The following is a 26,138-nucleotide window of genomic DNA, read 5'->3' as shown; positions in this document are numbered from 1 at the left end:
TTGTTTGCAAAGCCTACTGGCCGAGGTTCAGTTCCCAGTACCCACGTAAAGCCTGATGCACAAAGTGGCACATACATCTTTTCATCTGCACTGGCAAGAGGCCCTGGCACCCCCCCACCAACACACTTTCTCTCTCTCCCTTTCTCATGAATAAATAAATCAGAAACCAGAAGGTAGCCAGAAATAATCTAAATGATGAGCATTCAGGTCTACTGAGGTAGTCACCAGCAGGCTAGTAGGACTCACCTGAGTTGTGACTTTGTAGGCAACATAGGCATTCATACCATCCCCTGTGAGAGAACAAGAACGCAGGCGAGGATTATTCTCCTAACCAAAGCAATCCAATAACTTAAAAAAAAAATTACTTTTTATTGTTTACAACTTCTATAATTATAGACAATAAGCCATGATAATTAACCCTCCCCACTTTCCCCTTTACAACTCTACTCTCCCCATCATATTCCCTCCCTCTCGCAGTCTCTTTTACTTTCATGTCATCCTCTTTCCTCTTATCATGATGCTCTTGTGTAGGTAGTGTCGGGCACTGTGAGGTCATGGATATCCAGGCCATTTTATGTCTGGGGGAGCACATTGTAAAGAGTCCTACCCTTCCTTTGGCTCTTACATCCTTTCTGCCACCTCTTCTGCAATGGACCCTGAGCTTTGGAAGGTGTGATAGAGAAGTTTCAGTGCTGAGCACTCCTTCTCCAGTAATATTTAACCAAGGATCACAGGATACCCTATACTGGAAGGGCTTCTTTCATTCTAAGCTTTATATGCAGTCTAAAAATCCTGTTCCGACTTTGCCTTGGAGCCTATGTGGTGCATATACCCCCACAGATGCTGGCTGGGCCCCAGTTTGATTAGACAAGAGAGTCAGTCCCCAAAGTCAGGCTCCATTTATACCCGCCACAAAGCAGCACTAGCTACTGACAATTCATTGGTTGTTACCATGCCAATATTTGGGTTGGTTACACACATCTGTCCGAAACCAAACAATTCTCTCGCTGTATAAAGCAGGAGGAGAAGGAAGCAACTGATGTAAAAGGAAACAAGCAGTTCTACCCTAGGCTAGCTCTGGGCTCATTTGCTCTTTCAGAAATATCACCATGCCCACCCCCGCCCCCACCCCCAGCCCGGGGCTGGCGGACACTGACCTCTCTGATCTGGCATGTTCACCCAGAGCAAAGGGCCTGGCAGGAAGATATTTGGGCTGCCTGATGTCACACAAATCTCTCTTTCCTGGAGGAATTATTTTTATGAAAAAGCCTTTGACTGTTAGATAATCTGGGATTCAAGCAACTGTTTTTCTCTGTGGTAGTGTTCTGGCCTAGACCACTTAGGGAGAGAAAGGCGCCATTGACTCCCGAGCACTGAGAAGACACACCAGACAGACGCAGCTCCAGTGCGGGACATGGAGTGGGGCTGGTTTGTTTCTCTCCTCCTTTGCCCTTGAGTTCTCCTCACACCAAATAGCAAAGTCTAAGTCAACAAGTAAGAGAGGCTGGGCGATAAGGGGCAGTACGGGACCAGCATCGCATACTGCAACTCACCTTCAGAAAGACTGCAGAGAAGCTGGGAATTATATAGAAATAGAAGGCAGGCCAGTTCCCCCTCTCCTAACCCTACCAAAAGGGTATGTGTGAAACAAAAATTATGAGCTAAGCTGTTGAAATTACTTTTTACAGATTACCTTTAGTTCTCTTCTAAACCTCTTACACTATATTACGAAGGCTATTTACCCTTGATTTAAAAAAATCTCAATTTGGGCTGGAGAGATGGCTTAGTGGTTAAGCGCTTGCCTGTGAAGCCTAAGGACCCCAGTTTGAGGCTCAATTCCCCAGGAACCACATTAGCCAGCTGCACTAGGGGTCACATGCGTCTGGAGTTTGTTTGCAGTGGCTGGAAGCCCTGGCACATCCATCCTCTCTCTATCTGCCTCTTTCTCTGTCACTCTTAAATAAATAAATAAAATAAATATAAATAAATCTAAATTTGCCAGGCATGGTGGTGCACACCTTTAATGCCAGCACTTGGGAGGCAGAGGTAGGAGGATCAACTATAAGTTTGAGGACACCCTGTGACTACATAGTGAATTTCAGGCCATCCTGAGCTAGAGTGAGACACTACCTTGAAAAACTGGAAAAAAAATCTAAATTAACTTTATAGTACTCAAAATCTCAGCCACTGTAGTATATTACATTCAATCCCATAACTTTTTTTTTTTTTTCCAAGGTAGGGTCTCACTCTCTAACCCAGGCTGACCTTTAATTCACTATGTAGTTTCCAGGTGGTCTTGAACTCACAGTGATCCACCTACTTCTACCTCCTACGAGCTGGGATTAAAGATGTGCTCCACCATGCCTGGATCAATCCCATACCTTCATGCCTACAACTCAGCAAACATTAGGTGCACGTGTACACAGCACACGGCGGAGTAGGGTCTCTGGGGTTTTGCAGGTCCTATGCGCTCTCCCTGAAGGCGCGTGTGTGAAGACACACTCTTCACAGAGACGTGCACTTACGTCTCTACATAAGATCTGAAAATGGGCTAATCATACAAGAGTCTTATTTATTTTGGTTTCTGAAGGTAGGGTTTCGCTCTAGCCCAAGCTGACCTGGAATTCACTCTGTAGTCTCAGGGTAGCCTTGAATTCACAGTGCCTCCCTAATGCTGGGATTAAAGGTGTGCACCACCATGCCTGGCTCAAGTATCTTTTGTGTGCACATGTGTGTGATGTGCGCGAATGGAGGTGTGCTTATGTCAGCACAGATGTGGAGATAATGGGTGCCAATCCTCACCTTCCACCTTGTTTGCAGCAAGCTCCCTTGTTATTTCCTGCTGTGTATGCCCCGTTAGCTGGCCTATGAGCTGCTATGGCTTCTCCTGACTCCAGCTCATAGGTAGCCATAGGGTTGGAGATGTTTGCACTTATATCTGTGCTTGTGGGTTTGGGGACTGAACTCCACTCCTCACACTTGTACGGCCTGCACTCTATCTACTGAGCATCAGCCCAGCTCAATGGTCTTAAAAGATAGGTGGATATACAATTCCGTTTGATTTAGCTGTGTGCTGGAATGAGAAGCATGTGCTGAATAAACAGCGTACAAAACCAGAATTTGTAACATGTTCTTATAAAGATCAGACCCTAAAAAAGAGGAAAACATTTTAATTAACTGGTCTCCTGGCATCAACATGACTAAGAATCCAGAAAATATCATACAAGGAAATGAAAGCTTAGTGCTAAAAGCAATTGGTATTCAGATAAATATGACCCATGAGATATTTAAATTACTCTTTCTGAGTGAAGTGTGTCCCCTTGAGTAGGTATGTTCAAAGTGCTCTCAGTGTTTCAGAATGTGAATTATTTGGAAATATGGTCTTCAAAGATAAAATCAAGTTAAAATGAGGACATTAGGATAGGTGTTATTCAGTGTAACTGATATCCTTATTAAAATACAGAAACTCAGAGCTGGAGAAATGGCTTAGTGGTTAGTGCACTTGCCTGCAAAGCCAAAGGACCCAGGTTCAATTCCCCAGGACCCAGGAAAGCCAGATGCACAAGGGGGCGCATGCATCTGGAATTCATTTGCAGTGGCTGGAGGCCCTGATGCACCCATTCTCTCTCTCTCTCTCTCCCTTCCTCCTTCCCTCTGCTTCTCTCTGTCTCAAAGAAATAAATAATAAAATAGAAAAACTCAGATAACAAGATAAACCTTCACGAGGATGTGGAGCAAAGATACGTAGGAAGAACACCTCCTGACAGTCAAGGCAGAGATTGTGAGGCTGCAGCTCCCAGCCAAGGAGCACGTGAGGAGGCAGAAGGGAGGCATGGGACAGTCCTTTCCCTGTGCCTTCAGGAGAATGGTCCTACCAATGCTGTGATTTCAGTCTCCTGGCCTTGAAAATATTCAGAGACTCTGTCTCTCCAGGGTTTTGTGTTTTGTTTTGTTTCTGAGACAGAGTCTAATTTTGTAGTCCTTCCTGGCCTGAGACCCTGTAGCCCAGACCAACCTTGAACTTGTGCAGTCATCCTACCTCCGTCCCAAAATGCTAGGGTTATAGACATAAACTGCACCCAGTTTTCTCTTTTGTGTTTTTTGTTTTTGTTTTTCAAGGTAGGGTTTCACTGTAGTCCAGACTGACCTGGGATTTACTATGTAGTCTCAGGATGGCCTCAACCTCACAACAGTTCTCCTACCACTGCCTCCTGAGTGCTGGGATTAAAGGTGTGCGCCACCACACCTGGCTTCCCTGTTTCAATTTTTTATTTTATTTATTTGTCTCTGTGTGTGTGTGTGCGCGCACATGCATGTGCGAGGATCTCTTACTGCTACAAACAAATGCCCTTCCAACTTTATGTGGGTGGCTGGGGAACTGAACCAGGGCCAGCAGGCTTTGCAAGCAAGTGCTTTTAACCACTGAGCCATCTCCCCAGCCCCCTTCTGTGGGTTTTTAAAAAGGGTTCTACTTTTAACTCAGGTCTCTGGTCTTTCTTCCTAAAGCCAAACCTAAGTCCTGGATAGTTGCTATCTCTGGTCTTAGAGGCATAGTTGGGGTATACTTTTACAGGAGAGATGCTGACGCATACTTCCATTCCCATTGGCTGGTTCAACTCTGGGAGTATCATTTTCAGATCAGCTGCCCACAGCCCCAACTTATATCACAAGGACGCCTAAGGACACTTACCTATCTTTTCAGGATCCGTAATACCTACTGTCAAATCAAAGTGGTCCTCCTGCTCTTCCTCCTCTAGCTTTTACAGAAAAGGTAAAGCATGTGAGTTAGTACAAAAGGGCCACAGACTTCCTTCTGCATTCACTTTACATTAATGTAGTAAAGCAAGACGGGCCCTTCCACATGTCCATGCTCCACTCTGCCCACTCCCAGTCACTGCAGTGAACCAATCCCACATTTATGTTGGGAGCCAGGTTCACAGATCTTTGTCACTTCTGCCCTTAAAATCTTGTGATTTGCCAGGTTTGGTGGTATGTGCCTTTAATCCCAGTATTCAGGAGGCACAGGTAGGAGGATCACCTGGAGACTCACAGTGAACTCCAGGTCAGCTTGGGCTAGAGTGAGACCCTACCTTGAAAAACAAATAACAAAACAATAACAACAAAAATCTTGTGATTCCTTTCTTTTCTTTTCTTTTTTTCCCCCAGGTAAGTTCTCACTCTCCAGCTGGCCTCTAACTCAGTGATCCTCCTACCTCTGCCTCCTGAGGGATGGGGATTAAAGGCATATGCCGCCATGCCTGTTTTGTTATTTTTTCCGAGGTAAGGTCTTCCTCGATGGCCTTCAACTCATGACAGTCCTCCTACCTCTGCCTACCATGTGCTAGGATTAAAGGCCTGTGCCACAATGCCTGGATCTGAGGTATGTATGCATGTATGTATGTATATAAATAAGGCCTCACTCTAACCCAGTCTGACCTATAATTCACCCTGTAGCCAGGCTGGCCTCAAATTCACAGCAATCTTCCTGCCTCAGCCTCCTTTTTTTGAGGTAGGGTCTCATTCTAGCTCAGGCTGACCTGGAATTCACTCTGTAGTCTCAGGGTGGCCTTGAACTCTCAGTGATCCTCCTCCTCCCAAGTGCTATGATTAAAGGTGTGCACCACCATTCCCGGCTAAAGGAGTGCACTTTTTTTTAAAATTAATTTATTTGAGTGACAGACAGAGAGAGAAAGAGGCAGATAGATAGAGAATGGGCATGCTAGGGCCTCTAGCCACTGCAATGGACCTCCAGACACGTGTGCCCCTTGTGCATCTGGCTAACGTGGGTCCTGGGGAATTGAGCCTCGAACCAGGGTCCTTAGGCTTGACAGGCAAGCGCTTAGCCACTAAGCCATCTCTCCAGCCCAAGGAGTGCACTTTTAAAACCTTATTTGGGGGCTGGAGAGATGGCTTAGCGGTTAAGGCGCTTGCCTGCAAAGCCAAAGGACCCAGGTTTCATTCCCCAGGACCCACGTAAGCCAGATATACAAGGTGGCGCATGCATCTGGAGTTTGCTTGCAGTGGCTGGAGGCCCTAGCACACTCATTCTCTCTCTCTTCCTCTCTTTGCTTCTTTCTCTGTCTTAAAAAAGAAAAGAAAAGAAACCTTTATTTTGATGATAATGTGGTGTAATTACAGAATTTTGGAAGTCTTGCCTCCCTTGAGCTAAGAAAGGAATGAGGAGGCCAGGCATGGTGTCACATGCCTTTAATTCCAGCACTAGGGAGGCAGAGGTAGGAGGACTGCAGTGAGTTCCAGGCCATTCTGGTACTACAGAGTGAGTTCTAGGTAAGCTAGGCAAAATGGAAATATACAAACAGTGTAACATTTGGGAAAGGGGAGTTTGCTGCATTCTAGGACAAACTAGAGTGAGACTCTACCTCAAAAAGAAAAGAAGTGAGGAGAGACTACATTCCTGAATATAGGTGCCTCTGACTATAAATATCACTAGTGACCACTGGAAGCCTTGATGCTGTCTTCCAGGGAATAGATATTATCTAAGAAAGAGTCCTTTATTGGATTCTGGCTGTCCATTAACCATAAAGGCCCCCTTCAGAAGTTTTAAATATTTTTCTCAAGGTTCACATGCAACTGAACTTAAGACTGGTGGCACCCAGTCCTAAAAATTCAAAAGCAACAAGCAACAGGACAAATTCTCACCTCCTCATAGCTTGGTTGGGGCTTAGGAGAATTCATAGCTTCCTGTGGAGGATGAGAAACAAACGCTTTGGCCGGCAGCATCCTCTGATTATTCTGTGTGCTATCCAGGGATAGTTCCACTGTGGCATCTAAAACAGTTGATATTTTACAATGAGTATCAATAACGGGTCTTTGAGGGCTGAAGGTCAGTTCTACAGGCTGAGACTCTCAGGAAAAGAGCAGGCATGCCATATGTAGATACTCTGATTACAAAAAAGGAAGAGCAGTGTACTTTTTACACAGAGGGGAGTGTTCTTTTAGCACAAGCTCTTTCCTTTACAAACAGTTCTACTTGGCCATCTTCTACTTAGTATTTAAGCAAGAACCAGGGATACAGCAAAAACAAAGCAAACAAACAAAAAATAAAATGCTCACAGCTAAAATAAATATGGCAGTTATTTTTACTCTTGGTAATATTCCTTTAAAACAGCACACAAAGCCAGACATGCTGGCACATGCCTTTATTTTTTGGTTTTTCAAGGCAGGGTCTCACTCTAGCCCAAGCTGACCTGGCCTTAAACTCACAGCAATCCTCATACCTCTGTGCTAGGATTAAAGGTGTGTACCCCATGACCAGCTAAGAATAAGTTTTTATTAAGTTACTGGCTATCTGCTTTACAAAACAATATGATGGAATAGGCAAGCACACTGACACAAAATGTCATCAAAGGAAGACTCAAGAAAAATGTAAATTAGGAAAAATGGAAAGATACAGTGGAACATTTGGGAAAGGGGAGTTTGCTGCATCCTAGAACAGCATTCTTATTTTAACAGTTTAAGAATTGTTCACAGCTGGGCATGGTGGCGCATGCCTTTAATCCCAGCACTCAGGAGGCAGAGGTAGGAGGATTGCTTTGAGTTCGAGGCCAGCCTGAGACTACATAGAGACCCTTCTTCAAAAGACAAAACAAAACAAAAGATAGATATGAACATAGATAAAAATTATGTTTCATAGGGCTGGAGAGATGGCACATGCTTCCTAAGCAAGCATGAAGGCCTGAAGGGGTCTGGGATGGCCTACGTTCAAATCTCCAGAACCCACATAAACATCTGAGCTGGACTTGTCTGTTATGCCAGCAACTCCAGTCTTGTGGGGAGCAGAGACAGGAGAATTGCCGGGGCAAACAGTAAGCTCTAGAATCAGTACAAGACTCCATCACAAGGGGAACAGGCAGGTGAGTGTGGAGGGGTCCTGTATGGTTTCTTCTGGCAGATGACTCATGTGGCACCACATCAGCGCACATACACATGAATGTATCATACACACACACTAATTATGTTTTGTAATATATGAAAAATCTTTCTGATCAACATCGTTTTTATATTTAAAAGGAAGGCTGCTCTCATCTATCTAGAGGAAAAACTGACATAACAACTCGTTCTCATAGTGTTCCAGAGAGAGGACTTTAAAATAACATTATGTACCATTTTTAGACATTAAAATTTCTTATGCAAATAAGGATGCACTTTCAATGTGGAGCAACGAAGCTAGAACTTTTAAGCCTAACTAGTTCAGTTTTTTCTTTTTGTTTTTTTTTCGAGGTAGGGCCTCACTCTGGCTCAGGCTAACCTGGAATTCACTATGCAATCTCAGGGTGGCCTAGAACTCATGGTGATCCTCCTACCTCTGCCTCCCAAGTGCTGAGCTTAAAGGCCTATGCCACCACGCCTGGCTTCTTCTTCTTTTTTTTTTTTAATGTTTTAAACATCTTATTTATCCCCAAGGGCTGGGATTATAGGCATGCACCACTATGTCCATCTTATTGACTACTTTTGATGGACTTCCTAAACCCATAAGGATCTTGATGACAGGGAGTGTATTTCACATCTTTTGGAACCTTCTATAATAGTGTCTTAAATTAACTTATGTTCCTCCATATATATGTTGTATAGATACATGTCTATTGGTTTTGACTTCACCTCACAACTTAATAAGGCCGTTTAGCAGGTTTCTGAGTTTTAAGTTGTCTACACTTGCCTGCAAACAGATCCTGTGGCTCTTGGTCCTGTTCCTCATGAATCCCATTTTCCTTGGAGCCATTGTTGATGGGAAGAAGGGACGCAGTTTTCTTTGGAGACTGGGGCTTACTCTGAAAACAAAGAGATGCTCTGAATAAAACAGCTATTGTATATCAGTTGTGGTGGTGCACCCCTTTTATCATAGCACTCGGGAGGCAGAGGCGGGAGGATCACTGTGCGTTTGAGGCCACCCTGAGACTACATAGTGAATTCCAGGTCAGCCTGGGCTAGAGTGAGACCCTACTTTGAAAAACCAAAATAAATAAATAAATAAATAAAATAAAATAAAACAGCTATTGTAAACAAACTCACCCTACCTAGAAAGTGCTTTGATGCCTCCCTCGGTTGCTTCCATAGGTTAGAGGAAGACAGAAGCACTAGTTAGCCATTTCAAGAAGTGGCAAATGATTGACAGAGATGCAAGTACTATTGCTAAATTTTAGCTCACACAGAGCTAAAGTTCATACAATTTGGCATTAATTCTTATAACTATAAACTTGCTGAAGAACCATACCCCAAACCACATGATAAAAATATGGTTATGTGTACACCCTGGTAATTTTTGTAAGAATCTGTCCAAGTGTACTTCTGTTCACAGTTGATGACTTTTATTATTTTAGATGCTGAAGGTGCACATTCTGCTGACTAGGACATCACACTGGAGTCCAGACTTCAAGCTTTGAACCTGGTTTCCTCTGTAATGTAAGCTAAATTGTCAACTGAAACCTGATTATATAGGTATGACTAACTCATCCAATAGGGAAAGGAAGATATATCCCTTTACATCTCTTTTTATCCATAATATATTTTTTTCATCTTTAACTCACATAGACAAAAATTTCAGCCCTACCCTATGTCAGGATGCAGAATCAAAACCAGTCATGCTTGGCCTCATAAGCACAACACAGTGAGAATACAGTCAATCCATGGCCTTTATCGAGGCTTTGTAACCAGCTACCAACAAGGGCAGGGTGGCCCTCTAGACCAGTACAAGAGTGAACAAAACCGGATTGTACTGTCATGGCCAGAAAGCTGGGAATCTGCCTTCAAAGGCCGGCTAACAGTATTGTGAGGTTTTGAAGTCAGACCCTAAGGCCAAGTCAGTTAAAAGACCTGACAATAAGGAACCTTTCATAAAACATTTCCTTAACAAATCTGAGGGAGTTTCTTTCATGGAGACAGGCCTTTTCTTACCCAAGAGAACAGAGGGAAATGACAGATCTTTCAGGACACTTTGATTTGTCAGAAAGACCAGTATTTGATTTGATTTATATGAAAAGTTCAAGGAGCACTTAGTTGTACGCTCTGTGTCTGTTAGGGGAAGTGCTTCTATCCTCTAGCTGCTCCGAAGTGTTGAAAACAAAATTACTGCAGAAAAGACAAGCAGCAAAACCTAAAACTAGCACTTCCCTTCACTTCACACACTGCCAATCACCCTCCTATACAACCACTTCCTTCCTTCCCTCGCGTTCACTATAATGAACTCATAAGAAGCCCCCCCCTTTCTTTTTTAATTCCTCTCTTGGTTTCCCATTCATCATTCCTCAGCCTCCAGGTTCTAGTAAGTCTTGTCTCCTCTTGGCCTGGCTGGGCCAAGAGAAGGTGAGACACCCCCACCCCCGGACTCCTCTCTACCCCCTCCTGCCCACATGGGAGGAACTCATACTTTTTCTTCTCTTTTCATGTTTTTTTCCTAAGCCCACACAGGCTCTCAGACCATGTGGGTATATCAATTTCCCTTCCCTTGGTTGTGTACTTCCCTAAATAAATATAATTTAATAAAAAGAAGTTATTGGCAACTGGATATTATTTTTTTGGACTGAATGTTTTCTCCTAAATTACACATAAAATAGTATAAGGAATATTGGAAAAGAAGCACCTTTCTAGAATATGTAAAATATCTTTTTTTAACCATTGTAAATTTTTCTCTGTAATAAATACATAATTATCCTGTTTAATTGTAGACAAGGTTGATGGGTTTATGCTGTATATTTCCAGAGAATCACAGTAAAGTTACTTGAGCTGTAGGATTTATAAGATTTTTACACTGTATGAAATTCATTTTATGCTAGTAAACAGTTACTCTAAATTGACACGGAATTTAGGGATGATTTACACTCTATGTAAAATACAACAGCATATACTCTGTGGTTTTTGACTAGCTCAGGCTGACCTGGAATTCACTATGTTGTCTCAGGGTGGCCTCAAACTCATGGCAATCCTACCTCTGCCTCCTAGAAAAAAATATTTTTTAAGGAAATTCTTTTGCTTTTATTTATTTATTTGAGAGGGACAAGTAGAGAGAGACAAAGGCAGAGACAGAGAGAGAGAATGGGCATGCCAGGGCCTCCAGCCACTGCAGATGAACTCCATCTGGCTAATGTCAGTCCTGGGGAATTTAGCCTCGAACCGGGGTCCTTAGGCTTCATAGGCAAGTGCTTAACCACTAAGCCACCTCTACAGCCCAGAAAAAAAAAATTTTTTTTTTTCCGAGGCAGGGTTTCACTCTAGCCCAGGCTGACCTGGAGTTCACTATGTAGTTCCAGGGCGGCCTCGAACTCAGGGTGATCCTCCTACCTCTGCCTCCCGAGTGCTGGGATTAAAGGTGTGCGCCACCACGCCTGGCAGAAAAAGTATTTTTTATTGAAAATATTTATTTTCATGCACTTAGGTCTCTGTGGCTGTAAAATTGAATCCGGGCTGGCAGGCTTTGCAAGCAAAGGCCTTTAACTCCTGAGCCAGCTCCTCAACAAAAAATATTCTATGAAGAAGTGTGAAAGTGGGGAAGGGCTGAAGAGGTCATCGGGACCGGACATCCTTTACAAAGCAGATCTCCATGGCCTCCTCCTCACTGCAAGATGGGATGGCAGATTTTTTTTTGTTGTTTGTTTGCTTTTGTTTTTTTGAGGTAGGGTTTTGCTCTAGCTCAGGCTAACCTGGAATTCACTATGGAGTCTGAGGGTGGCCTCAAACTCTCGGAGATCCTCCTACCTCTGCCTCCTGAGTACTGGCTTATGGTGATAAATTCTTAAGTAGAATTATTGCAATACAATTCTCACAGCCTCTACTAAATTGTCTTCCTCTGCCTGAGAAAGCAAAATTTGAATCAATAATTGAAATTCCAGGATGGGGCTGGGTAGTGGTTAAAGGTATTCGCTTGTGAAAAAACTGCTAGCCAGGGTTCAGTTCCCCAGTACCCATGCCAGATACATAAAATGGCAAAGGCAGTAGCAGTGGCAAGAAGCCCTGGGTACTCATATTCTTTCTCCCTCATTTACTTCTGTCTCTTTCTCGTATTCTGCTGGCTAATAAATAAATAAAAAATAAAAATAAAATTTCAGGATGAGGGCTGGAGAGACGGCTCAGAGGCTAAGGCACTTGCCTGTAGCCCAAGGACACTGGTTCAATTTTCCAGTACCGGCAAAAAGCCAAATACACAAAGTGCACGCATGTGGAGCTTGTTTGCAGAGGTTGGAGGCCTTGGCATACCCATTCTCTCTGTCTCCTATCTCTCTCTGCTTGCAAATAAATAAATAAAATATTTAAAGAGAAAAAAAATCCAGGATGAGCCAGGTGTAGGTAGGGCATGCCTTTAATCCCAGTACTAGGGAGACTGAGGCAGGAGGATTTTGAGTTCAAGCCTAGTCTAAGCTACATGCACCAAGACCCTATGTTAAAAACCCCAAACAGCTGGGCGTGGTGGCGCACGCCTTTAATCCCAGCGCTCAGGAGGCAAAGGTAGGAGGATTGCCATGAGTTCAAGGCCACCCTGAGATGACAGAGTTAATTCCAGGTCAGCCTGGACCAGAGTGAAACCCTACTTCGAAAAACAAAAACAAAAAACAAAATTAAAAAAACCCAAACCAGGGCTGGAGAGATGGCTTAGTGGTTAAGCACTTGCCTGTGAAGCCTAAAGACCCCAGTTCAAGACTCGATTCCCCAGGACCCACATTAGCCAGATGCACAAGGGGGTGCACACGTCTGGAGTTTGTTTGCAGTGGCTGGAAGCCTTAGCGTGCCCATTCTCTCTCTCTCTGCCTCACTCTCAAATAAATAAAAATGAACTAAAAAAAACAAAAACAAAAACAAAAAAACCCATAAAAAAAAACAAGCCGGGCATGGTGGCTCATGCCTTTAAATCCCAGCACTCGAGAGGCAGAGGTAGGAGGATCACCATGAGTTTGAGGCCACCCTGAGACTACATAGTGAATTCCAGGTCAGCCTGAGCTAGAGTGAGACCTTACCTCAAAAAACAAAAAACAAACAAAAAACCCAAACCAGGATTGGAGAGATGGCTTAGTGGTTATCAGGGTACTTGCCTGCAAATCCTAAGGACCCAGGTTTGATTCTCCAGGTCCTATGTAAGCCAGATGCACAATGCATCCAGAGTTTGTTTGCAGTGGCTGGAGGTGCTGGTGTACCCATTCTTTCTCTCCCTCTGTGCCTCCATCTCTCTCTCTTTCTCAAATAAATATTTAAAAAAAAAAAAAAAACCTTAGTAGTACGTCACAACTACCCATCTGTTTGAAAGAGGAAATATTTCTTGGCAACAGATGAAAATATTATACTTGTGATGTAGTAGATAGTCAATGAACTGCTTGGCCCATTTCCCCCTTACCCTTTGAGGTACTAGAAAGATCTTCCAGCAAGAGAGCACTTTTGTTCAGAGCAGATAAGTACTTCTTGACAATTACCAGTCTAACTATGATAACTGGATATTAACATTCTTTTCTTAGTTGCAGGAGAGCGGACGTGGGCCCTGAGAGCTGATGCAGCCAGTCTGTACCACTGTGATTCACTAACTTCCTGTAGGTTAACCAGTTATGATTCTTCCTTTTGCTTACCTGCTCTTTGCTCTACACAGAATTTGTGAGTTATTCAAGAGACCTCAAAGAGCCTGGAGAGATGACAAGTGGTCAAGGCACCTGCCTGCAAAACCAAAGGACCCAGGTTCGATTTTCCAGAACCTACATAAGCCAGAGGCACAAGGTAGGGCATGCGTCTGGAGTTCATCTGCGACAGTGGGAGGCCCTGGTGTGCCCATTTTCTCTTTATCTGCCTAGCTCTCTCTTTCTCAGATAAATTAAAAAAAAAAAAAAAAGCCAGGTGTGGCGGCACAAAGTGGCGCAGACATCTGGAATTCATCTGCAGCAGTTAAGAGTCCCTGGCATGCCCATTCTCTCTCTCCTTGTAAATAAATACATGTCTTTTTTTTTTTTTTTTTTTTGAGGTAGGGTCTCACTCTAGCTCAGGCTGACCTGGAATTCGCTCTGTAGTCTCAGGCTGTCCTCGAATTCATGGCAATGCAAAAGAGAAAATTTTTTTTTAAATTGAAAAACAGCTGGACATGGTGGTGCATGCCTTTAATCCCAGCACTTGGGAGGCAGAGGTAGGAGAATTGCCATGAGTTTGAGGCCAGCCTGAGACTACAGAGCGAATTCCAGGTCAGCCTGAGCTAGAGTGAAACCCTACCTCAGAAAACCAAAAAAAAAAAAAAAAAAAAATTTTAGAACAGGTCTACAAATATTGGGCTACAGCTCAGTGAGAGGCCTTGCCTAGCATGCACAAAGGCCCTAGGTTCAATTCTCAGTGTTAATAAATACGTAAGCAGACTAAAAGGCCAAAAGGCTGCTAAGGAACTACCCTCCCAGTGTCAGAAAAAAATAAAAGAAAATAAAAAGAGCAGAACAGAAAAGAAATGAAAAGAGAGGGGCTGGAGAGATGGCTTAGTGATTAAGGATCCACATAAGCCAGATGCACAAGGTGGTGCATACATCTGGAGTTCGTTTGCAGTGGCTGGAAGCACTGGTGTGCCCATTCTCAATCTCTCTCTCCCTCTTTCCCTCTCTCAAATAAATAAGTAAAAAAAACTATATTTTTTAAAAAGTGAAGTGAAAAGAGAAAAAGGATGAGCTGAAAGGGTGGGAAGGATGAGCCTGAAGCCGACCATTTCCCTAGTTAAGGAAAAGCCTGCTAGTGATTGCAAACTGCAGGGACATGCTGTTCATTACTAAACTTCAGCTCCACACATTTGCCTCAATTCTCTGGAGGAGTTTCTCTTCTAAACTTTTTCTGTTTCAAACTAATGCCGGGTCCTGAAAACTACAAAAGGATCAGAACACTAAAGGGTGGATTATCTTCTAAACTGAAGAAAACTTGCTGTGAAGCTAGAACGAATACCCAGCTGTCCATTTGACTAAGCAAAAGCATAAGCCAGAAAAAGTTGCACAACAGGCTTTTCCTGGAGATGAGATACTTGTGGTTTCTTTCTTAGCAGCTACCAACTACTCATCATTTATTTATGCCAAAAGTTACTTAAGAGTGCTGCGAAGCAAAGGAGAGAAATTAGAGTTCTTTTTCTTCTCTCAATCTAACCAATGTAAATAGCCAAGTCATCAGAGCAGACACCTGAGTAAGCAACTCCTTCAGAACTAGAAGGCTGATGGCAACCAGTATCAGTTCTTTCATATGCCTTCAACTCCAACTTTAAGTAAAACTTTAGTTGCCTAAAAGAAAATGATTTGTGTGCACAAGTGTGTGTCTTGCCACTGCAAACCAATGCCAGATGTATGCACCACTTCTGTGTCTGGCTTTATGTGGGGGCTGGGGATATGAACCCAGGCAAGCAAGCACCTTTAACTGCTGAGTAATCTCCCAAGCCCCTTATGTTTCTTTTTAATATTTTATCTTTATTTATTTCTTTTAGAGAGAGAAAAAGAAAGAGGCAGATGGGCATGCCAGGGCCTCTAGCTGCTGCAAACAAACTCCAGATGCATGTGTCACATTGTGCATCTGGCTTCACATGGGTACTAGGAAACTGAACCCAGGCTGATAGGCTTTCCAAGCAAATGCCTTTAACCACTAAGCCATTGTCCCAGTCTAATATTACTTTTTGGTTTGTTTGCTTTGTTTTTCGAGGTAGGGTCTTACTCTAGCCCAAGGTGATCTGGGACTCACTCTGTAGTACCAGGCTGACCTCCAACTCATAGCAATCCTCCTACTTCTGCCTCCTGAGGGCTGGGATTAAAGGCATGCACTACCGCACCAGGTTTTCAATACTACTTTTAACTATTAACTAAACAGATCAATACACTTTTGTTTAAAGATACTTTTACTGGGCTGGAGGGATGGTTTAGTGGTTAATGCATTTGCCTGTAAAGCCAAAGGACCCAGGTTTGATTCCCCAGGACCCGCGTTAACCAGCTGCACAAGGGGGCGCACGTGTTGAGTTCATTTGCAGTAGCTGGAGGCCCTGGCGTGCCCATTCTCTTCCTCTCTCTCTCTCCCTCCCCCTCCCTCCCTCCCTCCCTCCCTCCCTCCCTCTCTCTCTCTCTCTCTCTCTCTCTCTCTCTGTCAAATAAATAAGTAAAAATTTAGATACTGTCACTGCCAGGCATAGCAGCGCACACCTTTAATCTCAGTACCTGGGAGGCAAAGGTAGGAGGGACACCGTGAGTTCGAGGCCACCCTGAGACTACATAGTGAATTCCAGGTTAGCCTGGGCTAGTGTGAGACCCCCACCTCAAAAAACAACAAAAAATACTGTTACTGGGTTGGAGAGATGGCTTAGCAGTTAAGGTACTTTCCTGCGAAGCCTAAGAACCCAGGTTTCCTTCTCCAGTTCCCACATAAGCCAGATGCACAAGTTGGCACATGTGTCTGGAGTTAGTTTGTGGTGGCTACAGACCCTGGCACACCCATCCTCTCTCTGTGTCTCAATTTAAAGAAATACATACGTACAGTTACTGGCCAGGAATGGCTGTATACACCTTTAGTCCCAGGACTTAGAAGGCTGAAATAGGAGGATTGCTCTTAGTCCAAGTCAGGCTGGAGCTATAGAGCAAGTTGCAGGTCAGCCTGGGCTACTAGAAGCCCTACCTGAGATGGCTCAGCAGGCAGGAGTTAGTTAGATACGCAGCACCCACATAAATGATGAATAGATCAATAAAATCATACAGTGGAATATTATTCAGCCTTAAAATGAAATAATGACACTTGCCACAATACACAGGAACCTTGAAGATGTTACACTGTGTAAAATAAGCCACCCCCCAAGACACATACACGTCATCCCAGCACTTAGGAGTTTGAGGCAAGAAGATTGTAAGACTGAGTCTAACCTGGGCTACAAAGACCCTGTCTCAAAACAGAATTTAAAAAGACAAATACTGAACATACTGCATGATCCTACTTACATGAAGTACCTAAAATAGTCAAATTTGGGAGGTGAAGGCAGGAGGATCAGAAGTTCAAAGTCATCCTTGGCTATAAAGCAAGTTCAAAACCAGCCTTGGATAAATGAAACCTGTTCATAAAGAGGGGTGGGAGCTGAAGAGATGGCCCAGCAGACAAGAGCATGTCCTGCACAAAAGCATGAGGGCCTGCATGGCCTGAGGCCACTTGTGTACAAATCTTCAGCATCCACATGAACAGCTCAGTGTGGCCACTCACTTCTGGAACCCCAATCCCCGGGGGAGCAGAGACCAAGGAGTTGCTAGGATTCAGGAATGGCAAGCTGTGGGATCAGTAAGAGACTCCATTGTAAGGAAAAAGGCAGGTGAGTGATGGAGGGAGACAGCTGACATTCTCCTCCAGCTACTGTGTGCAAGCCTACAGGGTGCCTCGTTCGCACATACATAGGTGCATATATCACACAAATGACACCACACACACAAAATAAAAGATCTGACATTTAAAACATGGATTCACAGCCGGGCGTGGTGGCGCACGCCTTTAATCCCAGCACTCGGGAGGCAGAGGTAGGAGGATTGCCATGAGTTCAAGGTCACCCTGAGATGACAGAGTTAGTTCCAGGTCAGCCTGGACCAGAGTGAGACCCTACCTCGAAAAACCAAAACCAAAACAAAACAAAACAAAAAAACATGGATTCAGATTCAGACAGTGGCACAGCCCTGGCTGAGGCAGGAGGATCATTTGAGCCTATGAATTTGAGACCAGGCTGGGCAACATAGTGAGACCCTGAGTCAACAGGAAAAATTAATAGAAACACAAAGTTAGAATAGGGATTACCAGTTGGGTGTGGTGGTACATGCCTTTAATCCCAGCACTTGGGAGACAGAGGTAGGATCGCTGGGAATTCAAGACCACCCTGAGACTACATAGTGAATTCTAGGTCAGCCTGGACTACAGTGAAACCCTACCTCAAAAACCAAAAATAGATAAATAAATTAAAAAAATGTAATTAAAAAAAACTAGAGTTTATCAAAAACTAGGCTAGAATTGTAAATGCTTATTATTATTATTATTATTATTATTTTGCTTTTTTTGAGGTAGTGTCTCACTCTAGCCCAGGCTGACCTGGAATTCACTATGTTGTCCCAGGTTGGTCTTGAACTCAGAGACACGATCCTCCTACCTCTGCCTCCCAAGTGCTGGATTTAAAGGTGTGTGCCACCATATCAAGCTCCTATTATTATTTTTTATTTTTTTGAGAGCAAGAACAGAGTGAGAGAGAGAGAGAGAGAGAGAGAAAGGGGGAGGCATGCCATGTCATCCAGCCATTGCAAACTCCAGATGCATGTGCCACCTTGTACATCTGGCTTACATGGGTCCTGGGGAGTTAAACCTGGATCCTTTGCCTTTGCAGGTAAACACCTTAAATGCTAAGCCTCCAGCCATTTTTTTTTTTAATATTTTATTTGGAAAGAGAGAAAGGGGCATGCTAGGGGCCTCTTGGCACTGCAAACATACCCAGATGCATGGGCCACTTTGTGCATCTAGGTTTATGTTGGTGCTGGAGATTTGAACCTGGACTTTCAGGCTTGCAAGCAAGTGCCTTAACCACTAAGCCCTTTATCCAGCCCAATTATTAGTTTTTTTTTTCTATTTTTTAAAGTATATTTTATGTATTTGAGAAAGAGAGAGATAGAATGGGTGCATCAAGGCCTCCAGCCACTGCAAACAAACTCCAGATGTATACACCACCTTGTGCATCTGGCTTACATGGGTCCTGGAGAATTGAACCAGGATCCTTTGGCTATGCAGGCAAATGCCTTAACCGCTAAGTCATCTCTCCAGCCCAATTATTATTTTTATGATTTTTATTTATTTATTTATTTATTTGAGAGCGACAGACACAGAGAGAAAGACAGAAAGAGGAAGGGAGAGAGAATGGACGCGCCAGGGCTTCCAGCCTCTGCAAACGAACTCCAGACGCGTGCGCCCCCTTGTGCATCTGGCTAACGTGGGACCTGGGGAACCGAGCCTTGAACCAGGGTCCTTAGGCTTCACAGGCAAGCACCTAACCGCTAAGCCATCTCTCCAGCCCACCAATTATTTTTTTAAACCACATTTCAAAAAGTTGCATGTACTGCCAGGATACATGTTAACTAATCAGACTTAAGACTGGATTCTAAAAAGCCCATGTCCTATCTTGTCTAACTGCTAACATCTAACATTTATATAATTCTCTGCAGTCTATAAAATGCTATCGGTGCTGGGCATGGTGGCACACACCTTTAATACCAGCACTTGGGAGGCAGAGGTAGGAGGATTGCCATGAGTTTGAAACTATCCTGAGGCTACATAGTGAATTTCAGGTCAGCCTGAGCTAGAGCAAGACCCTACCTCAAAAAAAAAAAAAAAAAAAAAAAAAGCCTGGAGAGAAGGCTTAGCAGTGAAGGCTTTTGCCTGGAAAGCCAAAGGACACCCGGTTCAATTCTCCAGGACCCATGTAAGCCAGATGCACAAGGCAGCACATGCATCTGGAGTTCATTTGCAGTGGCTGGAGTCCTGGTGTGCCCATTCTCTCTCTCAAATATTTTAAAAAGCCCTCCCCCCCAAATGCTATTGGTGAGGCATGAACTGCTATCCAAAAATTCATTCTTGGGCTGGAGAGATGGCTTAGTGGTTAAGTGCTTGCCTGTGAAGCCTAAGGACCCCGGTTCGAGGCTCGGTTCCCCAGGTCCCACATTAGCCAGATGCACAAGGGGGCGCAAGCGTCTGGAGTTCGTTTGCAGAGGCTGGAAGCCCTGGCGTGCCCATTCTCTCTCTCTCCCTCTATCTACCTTTCTCTCTGTGTCTGTCGCTCTCAAATTTAAAAAAAAAAAATTCACCCTTTTGCTCATTAATCATAAATACCAGTAAACAGATATGTTATTCTTTTGTTTTTGTTTCAAGACAGGCCTGCTGTGTAATCCAATCTGGCCTTGAACTTGTGATCCTTCTGCTCAGTGCCAAATGCTGGAATTACAAGCACCCACTATTCACGCTTGGCTTTGTAAATAATTCTCAAAGACAAATTTAATTCCTTCAACACATGACTTTTAAGTCCCTTGCTATTTTCTTTATCCCATGTTTTAAAAAGTATTTTATTTTTCTTCATTTACAAGAAAGAGAGAGAAAATGGGCACACCAGGGCCTCCGGTCACTGCAAATGAACTCTAGATGCATGCACCACCTTGAGTATCTGGGTTATGTGGGGGCTAGGGAATTGAATCAGGGTCTTTAGGCTTTGCAGGCAAGCACCTTAACCACTAAGCCATACACACATGCTCTCTCTTTCTGCTTGCAAATAAGTAAACAAGCCATTTTTTAAAAAAGAAAAGCTGCTGGGCATGATGGCACATGCCTTTAATTCTAGCAACTGGAAGGTAGAGGTAGGATTGTGAGTTCAAGGCCACCCTGGAAGCCTGGGCTACAGTGAGACCCTAAAACTCAAAAAAAAAAAAAAAAAAAAAAAAGAAAGAAAGAAAAAGAAAAAAACCCCACGCCTAATTGACTTAACATATTACTATAAAGGAAGAAGTTGTCAGATTTGGTCAAAATAGGAACCCCTGATTTCATTTATCTACATTTTCTTCCTTCCTCTCAAAATAGGAAAGGCCTCACAGTTCTTCCCTTTTATTTAGAAAACACATCTAATTGTGATCCTGGTATGTGGCTGAACACATGGGCATGTAAGAATGCTGGGAAGACAGAGAAAAGAACTTTCTTCAACTAACTGCTTTAGGCTTAGAATAAAGCAGACCAGTAAAGTCCTATGAGGTGTTAAATATGTACACCATTTTTAATCCTCTGGATATGACTACTTCCAGAAATTAGAAATGCCATCAGGAATGGCTCCAATTCTGTCTCTCATTTTACTAAGAAAAAATTAATCCTATTTCAAAATTAAAGTTTCAACTATAAAGATAAATAACTGGATTCAGTTCCACATTTGTCAAAGATTCAGACGACATAGTTTTAGCTTTTTGTTGATAGGCCCACGAATAGACAGAAAGATCTTAGATATTCTTTTTTTTGAGGTAGGGTCTCATTCTGGCTCAGGTTGACCTGGGATTAAAGGCGCTACCACGCCTGGCTTAGATATCCTTAAGAATCTGACTTTTGCCGGGCGTGGTGGCGCGGTAGCGCCTTTAATCCCAGCACTCGGGAGGCAGAGGTAGGAGGATTGCCATGAGTTCAAGGCCACCCTGAGACTACAGAGTTAACTCCAGGTCAGCCTGGACCAGAGTGAGACCCTACCTCGAAAAACCAAAAAAAAAAAAAAAAAAAAAAAGAATCTGACTTTCTACAAGGTATGTTTTCAGACTCAAAGCAATGACTTCAGAATAGTTTCAATGATTCTTTTACCTTCATTCTCTCCCACTCAAATCAACGGGTTATATATTTTGAAATGTGCAACATGGGCTGCTCTTTCGATAACAAATCAAATCACATATTATTACTTATTAACATAGCCTTTTGGTGAAGATGAGAGCAGATGGGATGATTTACAACAGCAGCTGTCCAGAAAATTACATGCATACCATAAATTAGTTTGAAATGTTACATGCCTCAGCTTTCCGATTCTTCAGTGCCCATCTCCCTGCCTCTGAAGTGTAACAAATCACAGTACAAAGAGTAACAGGCTGGGGAATGTAGCTCAGGGTTTGCATTGCTTGAGGGCCTGGGTTCAAGCCCCAACCAGTACCAAAAAAATTTAAAAAATATCTTAAATCAACAGGCAGTTGCTATAGTCATTAAGTGCCCACTTTAATAACTTATCTAATCAAATCAATCTTACTAACAGTTCTTATTCTGATAAACCACTACCATCTTCAAGAATAACTTCTCTAATTCATTATTAGATTTTGTGGGAGTTTGACTCTTAGAAAATTCCACTTCAGTTCATAAAATGCTCAACAGCTAAAACAGCTTAGCTCTCTAAAACAGTTAAGTTCTGTTTAAATGTTCACTATGTGAAAGCAATTGTTCCAAGTGCTTTACAGACCTTATAACTTAAGCCTCGTACTAATGGAAGAGGTAAATACAGTAGCAGTAACCTGGGGCACTGGTTACAGTATGCTACCTATCCTATCCTGCCCATTCCTGAGGATGCTCAAGTCTGCATTCATTCGTTCCATCTTTTGAGAGGGTCTCATGTAGTCTTAGTTAGCCTCCAACCCTCCTGCTTCCATCTCCACAGTGCTGGGACTATAGCCATGCCACACAATGCTTGGCTTGCTTCTTCCTTAAGCTTTAAAACATCTCTAGGTTACTTATACTACATATATGATATGGTATAAATGTTTAATCTTTTTCTTTATTTTAGAGAGAGAGAGAGAGAGAGAGAATTGGTGCATCAGGGCCTCAGCCACTGAAATTGACCTCAAGATGTTTGTGCTATCTAGTGGGTACGTACGACCTTGCACTTGCCTCACTTTTGTGTGTCTGGCTTAAGTGGGATCGAGAGTTGAACATAGGTCCTTAGGCTTCACAGGCAAGTGCCTTAACCACTAGGCTATCTCTCCAGCCCACATATGGTTTTCACTACTGTACTGCTGTCTAGGGAATAATGACAAGGAAAAAAAGTTTGCTTGGTCAGTATAGACAATTTTTCCACATAGTTTCCATCTGTGGTTGGTTGAATCCATAGATGGATTAGAGTTTTACCCAGGCTGACCTGAAGTTCACTATGTAGTCTCAGGGGTATCACAAACTCATGATGACCCTCCTACCTCTGCTTCCCAAGTGCTGGGATTAAAGGTATCTGCCACCATTCCCAGTTTTGCTGGAATTACAAGGACATGTCACCATACCAAATCATTTTTTTATTGGAGGGGGGTTGTGGTGAAGAAACTTTTTAGCTTACCTTGTCCAGAGTTAAGCTAGCAAAGCTAAACTTGGTGCATCTTTCCTGTAGTAATAACAACACTCTGAAGGTGGAGGCAGTAGCATTAGGAAGTCAAGACCAGCCTTAGCTCCACAATGAGTGTGGAGCCAGCCTAGGCTACATGACACCCTATCTCAAACAACAGTAACAACACAAAACAAAGTTAAAGCTAGCAAGAAGTAGAGCCTAAATTTACAACTCACTTCAAAGCCTACTCTCACTGAGTTAAAAAATTAAGGCTGGTGGGCTGGAGAGATGGCTTAGTGGTTAAGCACTTGCCTGTGAAGCCTAAGGACACTGGTTCAAGGCTTGATTCCCCAGGACCCACATAAGCCAGATGTATAAGGTAGCATGTGTGTCTGGAGTTTGTTTGCAGTGGCTAGAGGCCCTGGTATGCCCATTCCATCTGTCTCTCTCTCAAATAAATAAAATAAATACATATTTTTTAAAAAACTAAGGCTGGAGAGATGGCTCAGCAGCTAAGGTGCTTTCCTGCAATGCCTAACAAACTGACTTCGATTCCCCAGTACCCATATATAGCCAGATGCAGTCTATCTGTGATGGCTGGAGGCCCTGGTGCCCATTCTCTCTGTCTGTCTTTTCTATCTCTCTGCTTGCAATTTTTTTTTTTTTTTTTTTTTTTTTTTTGGTTTTTTGAAGTAGGATCTCACTCTAGCTCAGGCTGACCTGGAATTCACTATGTTGTCTCAGGTAGGCCTTGAACTCTTGGCGATCCTCCTACCGATCCCAGCCTCCCGAAAACATGTATGCCACCATTCCCAGCCCTAAATTTTTTTCAATTAAACTTTTGCTAGGTATGGTGGTGCACACCTTTAATCCCTGTACTTGAGAGGCAGTGGTAGCAGGATCACTATGAGTTCTAGGCCTGCCTGGGACTACAGAGTGAGTTCCAGGTCAGTTTGGGCTAGAAAAACCCCACCTCGAAAAACCAAAACAAAAATGAATAAATAATAAACTTCATCCGACATAAAGGAGAGCCTCAAACTTTTCAGACACGTACTGCATAAGGAATTTAAAGTTGTTTTACTTAGATACTGAATGGCTACTATGAAGAGAAACATTATCCAGGATAACACAGACCCAATACTGAAGACGTTTACAAGCTGGAACTAACTGTACCAAGTGGTATGAGTCAGTGTTCTCCTGAAACGGCCCAAAAACGTCTCTACTGGTGCGGTAACTCATCACTGAGTTCCACATTCCACATATTAAGACTGGGCTGCTGCTGCTTCTTGCTGCTGCTGCTTCTTTTTTTTTTTTTTTTTTTTTTGCCGACACCACTTATTTGCAACCCGGATATTTACTATGGAAAACACCTTTACAGATTTGCTTCCAATGAACTGGTGGGGCACCTGAAGGCCTCCTTTTAACAGAAACAAAGCTTTCTGGTCTGTGTAGTGATGTACCTGGCAGTGTTTCTCTCAAGGGGCTCTTGGCCTGATGATTATTCCAGAAATCAGGAGTCAACTTTTGTAAACTGAGATTCAAAATGGACCTTTGGTAATGACGGGAAAGTGCGAACTAGAGGACTTGTGGGCGGGTCACGGTTCCGGACGACTCTGGGTAACGTTTTGACCCTAGGAGCTGAGCAGTTAGGGCAGGCGAGAGGAAGCTCTGCACCCCATCCTCTTCCCTGTCCTATTTAAGCCGGCCTGGCGAGGACACAAGCAGCCAAAGGGCTCGGGGGCCCGTGAGCGGGGGATGGGGACCCCCGCCACGAAGCCACCACACCCCTCCCGCCCCTCTCCCCGCCCCAGGGTCGGGTAGGCTCCGAAGCGCGCGCCCCATCCAGGCCCCCTCGAGTCCTGACCGCTGACAGCGAGCCGAGGACTGGCCACCAGGCCCATCGTTCCCACCCGGGGCCCTCGACCCCTCCCTTCGCTTCCTCGTCTCTTTCGGGGCGCTTTCGCGTCTGCTGCCCCGCAGCGTGGGGACTCACAGCTGCCGCGGCGCCCGTGAAAATGTCCTCCCCCTCCGTGTCGCTGTCCCCAGCCTCGGGTTCTGATCCCCCGGCAGCCCCTTCAGACTCCGGGTCCATGCCAGGGAAAGGCGGAGGGAGCCTCTCCGAAGCGCTACAGCCACCACCTCCCGACGCCATCTTCCTCCAGCCGTGGCGGAAGCCGCAACAACAACTTTATCGATAGCGCCGCGAGCAAAGCGCTCCAGCCGCGCGAGGGGCGGCGAGCTCGGGCCGTACCGGACCCCAGGGCGCTGGGCGGCGGGGGCGGGGCCAGGCGCTGGGCGGGGCCAGGGCCGGGGGCGGGGCCGGACCCCGCCGGCCAGCCAATCCGAGCGCGGAGCCAGCACGCTGACTCAGGGAGGCGGGGCCAAGCAGGCAGAGGAAGAGCTAGAGACTGCACACAGTTGCTGCCCGCGCCCTTTGTGCCCCGCCTAAGCTCTGGCTAACGAGCTTCTTAAGATTTCGTTTGAGTAAAGGAGTCCGTGGCTAAAAAACGTTCGAAAACCTCTCCATGCCACCTTACCCACGCCTCGCACAGAGCTCTCGCACAGATAGCCAATAAACAGTTTTGATTGAGCTCTGAACCGACCACAGGACAGTTTTGCCACTTTATTCTTTGGACGCTGTTAATTCGTACAATAAATACCGAGCTTTTACTGTGAGCTCGGCACCTGACTGCGTTCCAAATACAGAATGAAGAAGCTCCTGGCTCACTAGGTGCTTTCAAGTTAGTAAAGGTGGCAGTCTTGTAAATTAACAATTTGCAACCTGCTCAGTGCCACGGTGCGAAACGGTAGAAGTTACTAATTCTGCCTGGGGAAGTCGGGATGTTTCACACATGGCTGGTCCTCAGTGCATCTAATTTGTTAAGAATTTTGGAATATCCTTTCAGTTGCTACGGACTACGGGGTAGAATAGATGGTGGGGGTATAGTACTAAACAAAAAGTTCTTGGGACTGAAACTATTCACCGATTGGGAAGTAAAAGTCAACTACATAAACAAGAATACCGCTTAAAGATACATGGGGCATGTTGTGAAGGGATAATTCTGTAAGATAACCCTATCTGTTTTTCCCGAGGTAGGGTCTTTCTCTAACTTGGAATTCATTATGAGTCTCAGGGTGGCCTCGAACTCATAGCGATCCTCCAACCTCTGCCCCTGAGTGCTGGGATTAAAGTTATGCACCATCACTCCCAGCTAAAAAAAAATCTTTTATCGATTATCAATAGAGGTGAAACATCACCAACGTTGACAAAAGTTTTTAATTTTGTTGTTGTTGTTGTTTTGTTTCTGGTTGACCCAGGATCACTCTGTAGTTCACA

The 26,138-nt window shown here is 44.1% G+C and overlaps 1 protein-coding gene across 1 annotated transcript in view; it reads right to left on the bottom strand.

Moving 5' to 3' along the window:
- Snx1 (sorting nexin 1) overlaps positions 1-25,024 on the bottom strand; it is a 45,102-nt gene extending 20,078 nt beyond the window's left edge. Inside the window, exons 1-5 of the mRNA XM_004662534.3 lie at positions 24,795-25,024; positions 8,678-8,789; positions 6,661-6,788; positions 4,691-4,757; positions 247-290 (exon numbers count right to left, since the gene is read on the bottom strand). Of these exons, the coding sequence (XP_004662591.1) occupies positions 247-290; positions 4,691-4,757; positions 6,661-6,788; positions 8,678-8,789; positions 24,795-24,953 (510 nt within the window). The 5' untranslated portion in view covers positions 24,954-25,024. The remainder of the gene's footprint in view (positions 1-246; positions 291-4,690; positions 4,758-6,660; positions 6,789-8,677; positions 8,790-24,794) is intronic.
- Between the last annotated feature and the right edge of the window lie 1,114 nt (positions 25,025-26,138).

Source organism: Jaculus jaculus, chromosome 10 (genome assembly GCF_020740685.1).
Source record: "Jaculus jaculus isolate mJacJac1 chromosome 10, mJacJac1.mat.Y.cur, whole genome shotgun sequence".
Lineage (NCBI taxonomy): Eukaryota > Metazoa > Chordata > Mammalia > Rodentia > Dipodidae > Jaculus > Jaculus jaculus.
Note: the sequence above shows the minus strand (reverse complement) of the source record. Positions and strands in the feature narration are given on the sequence as shown.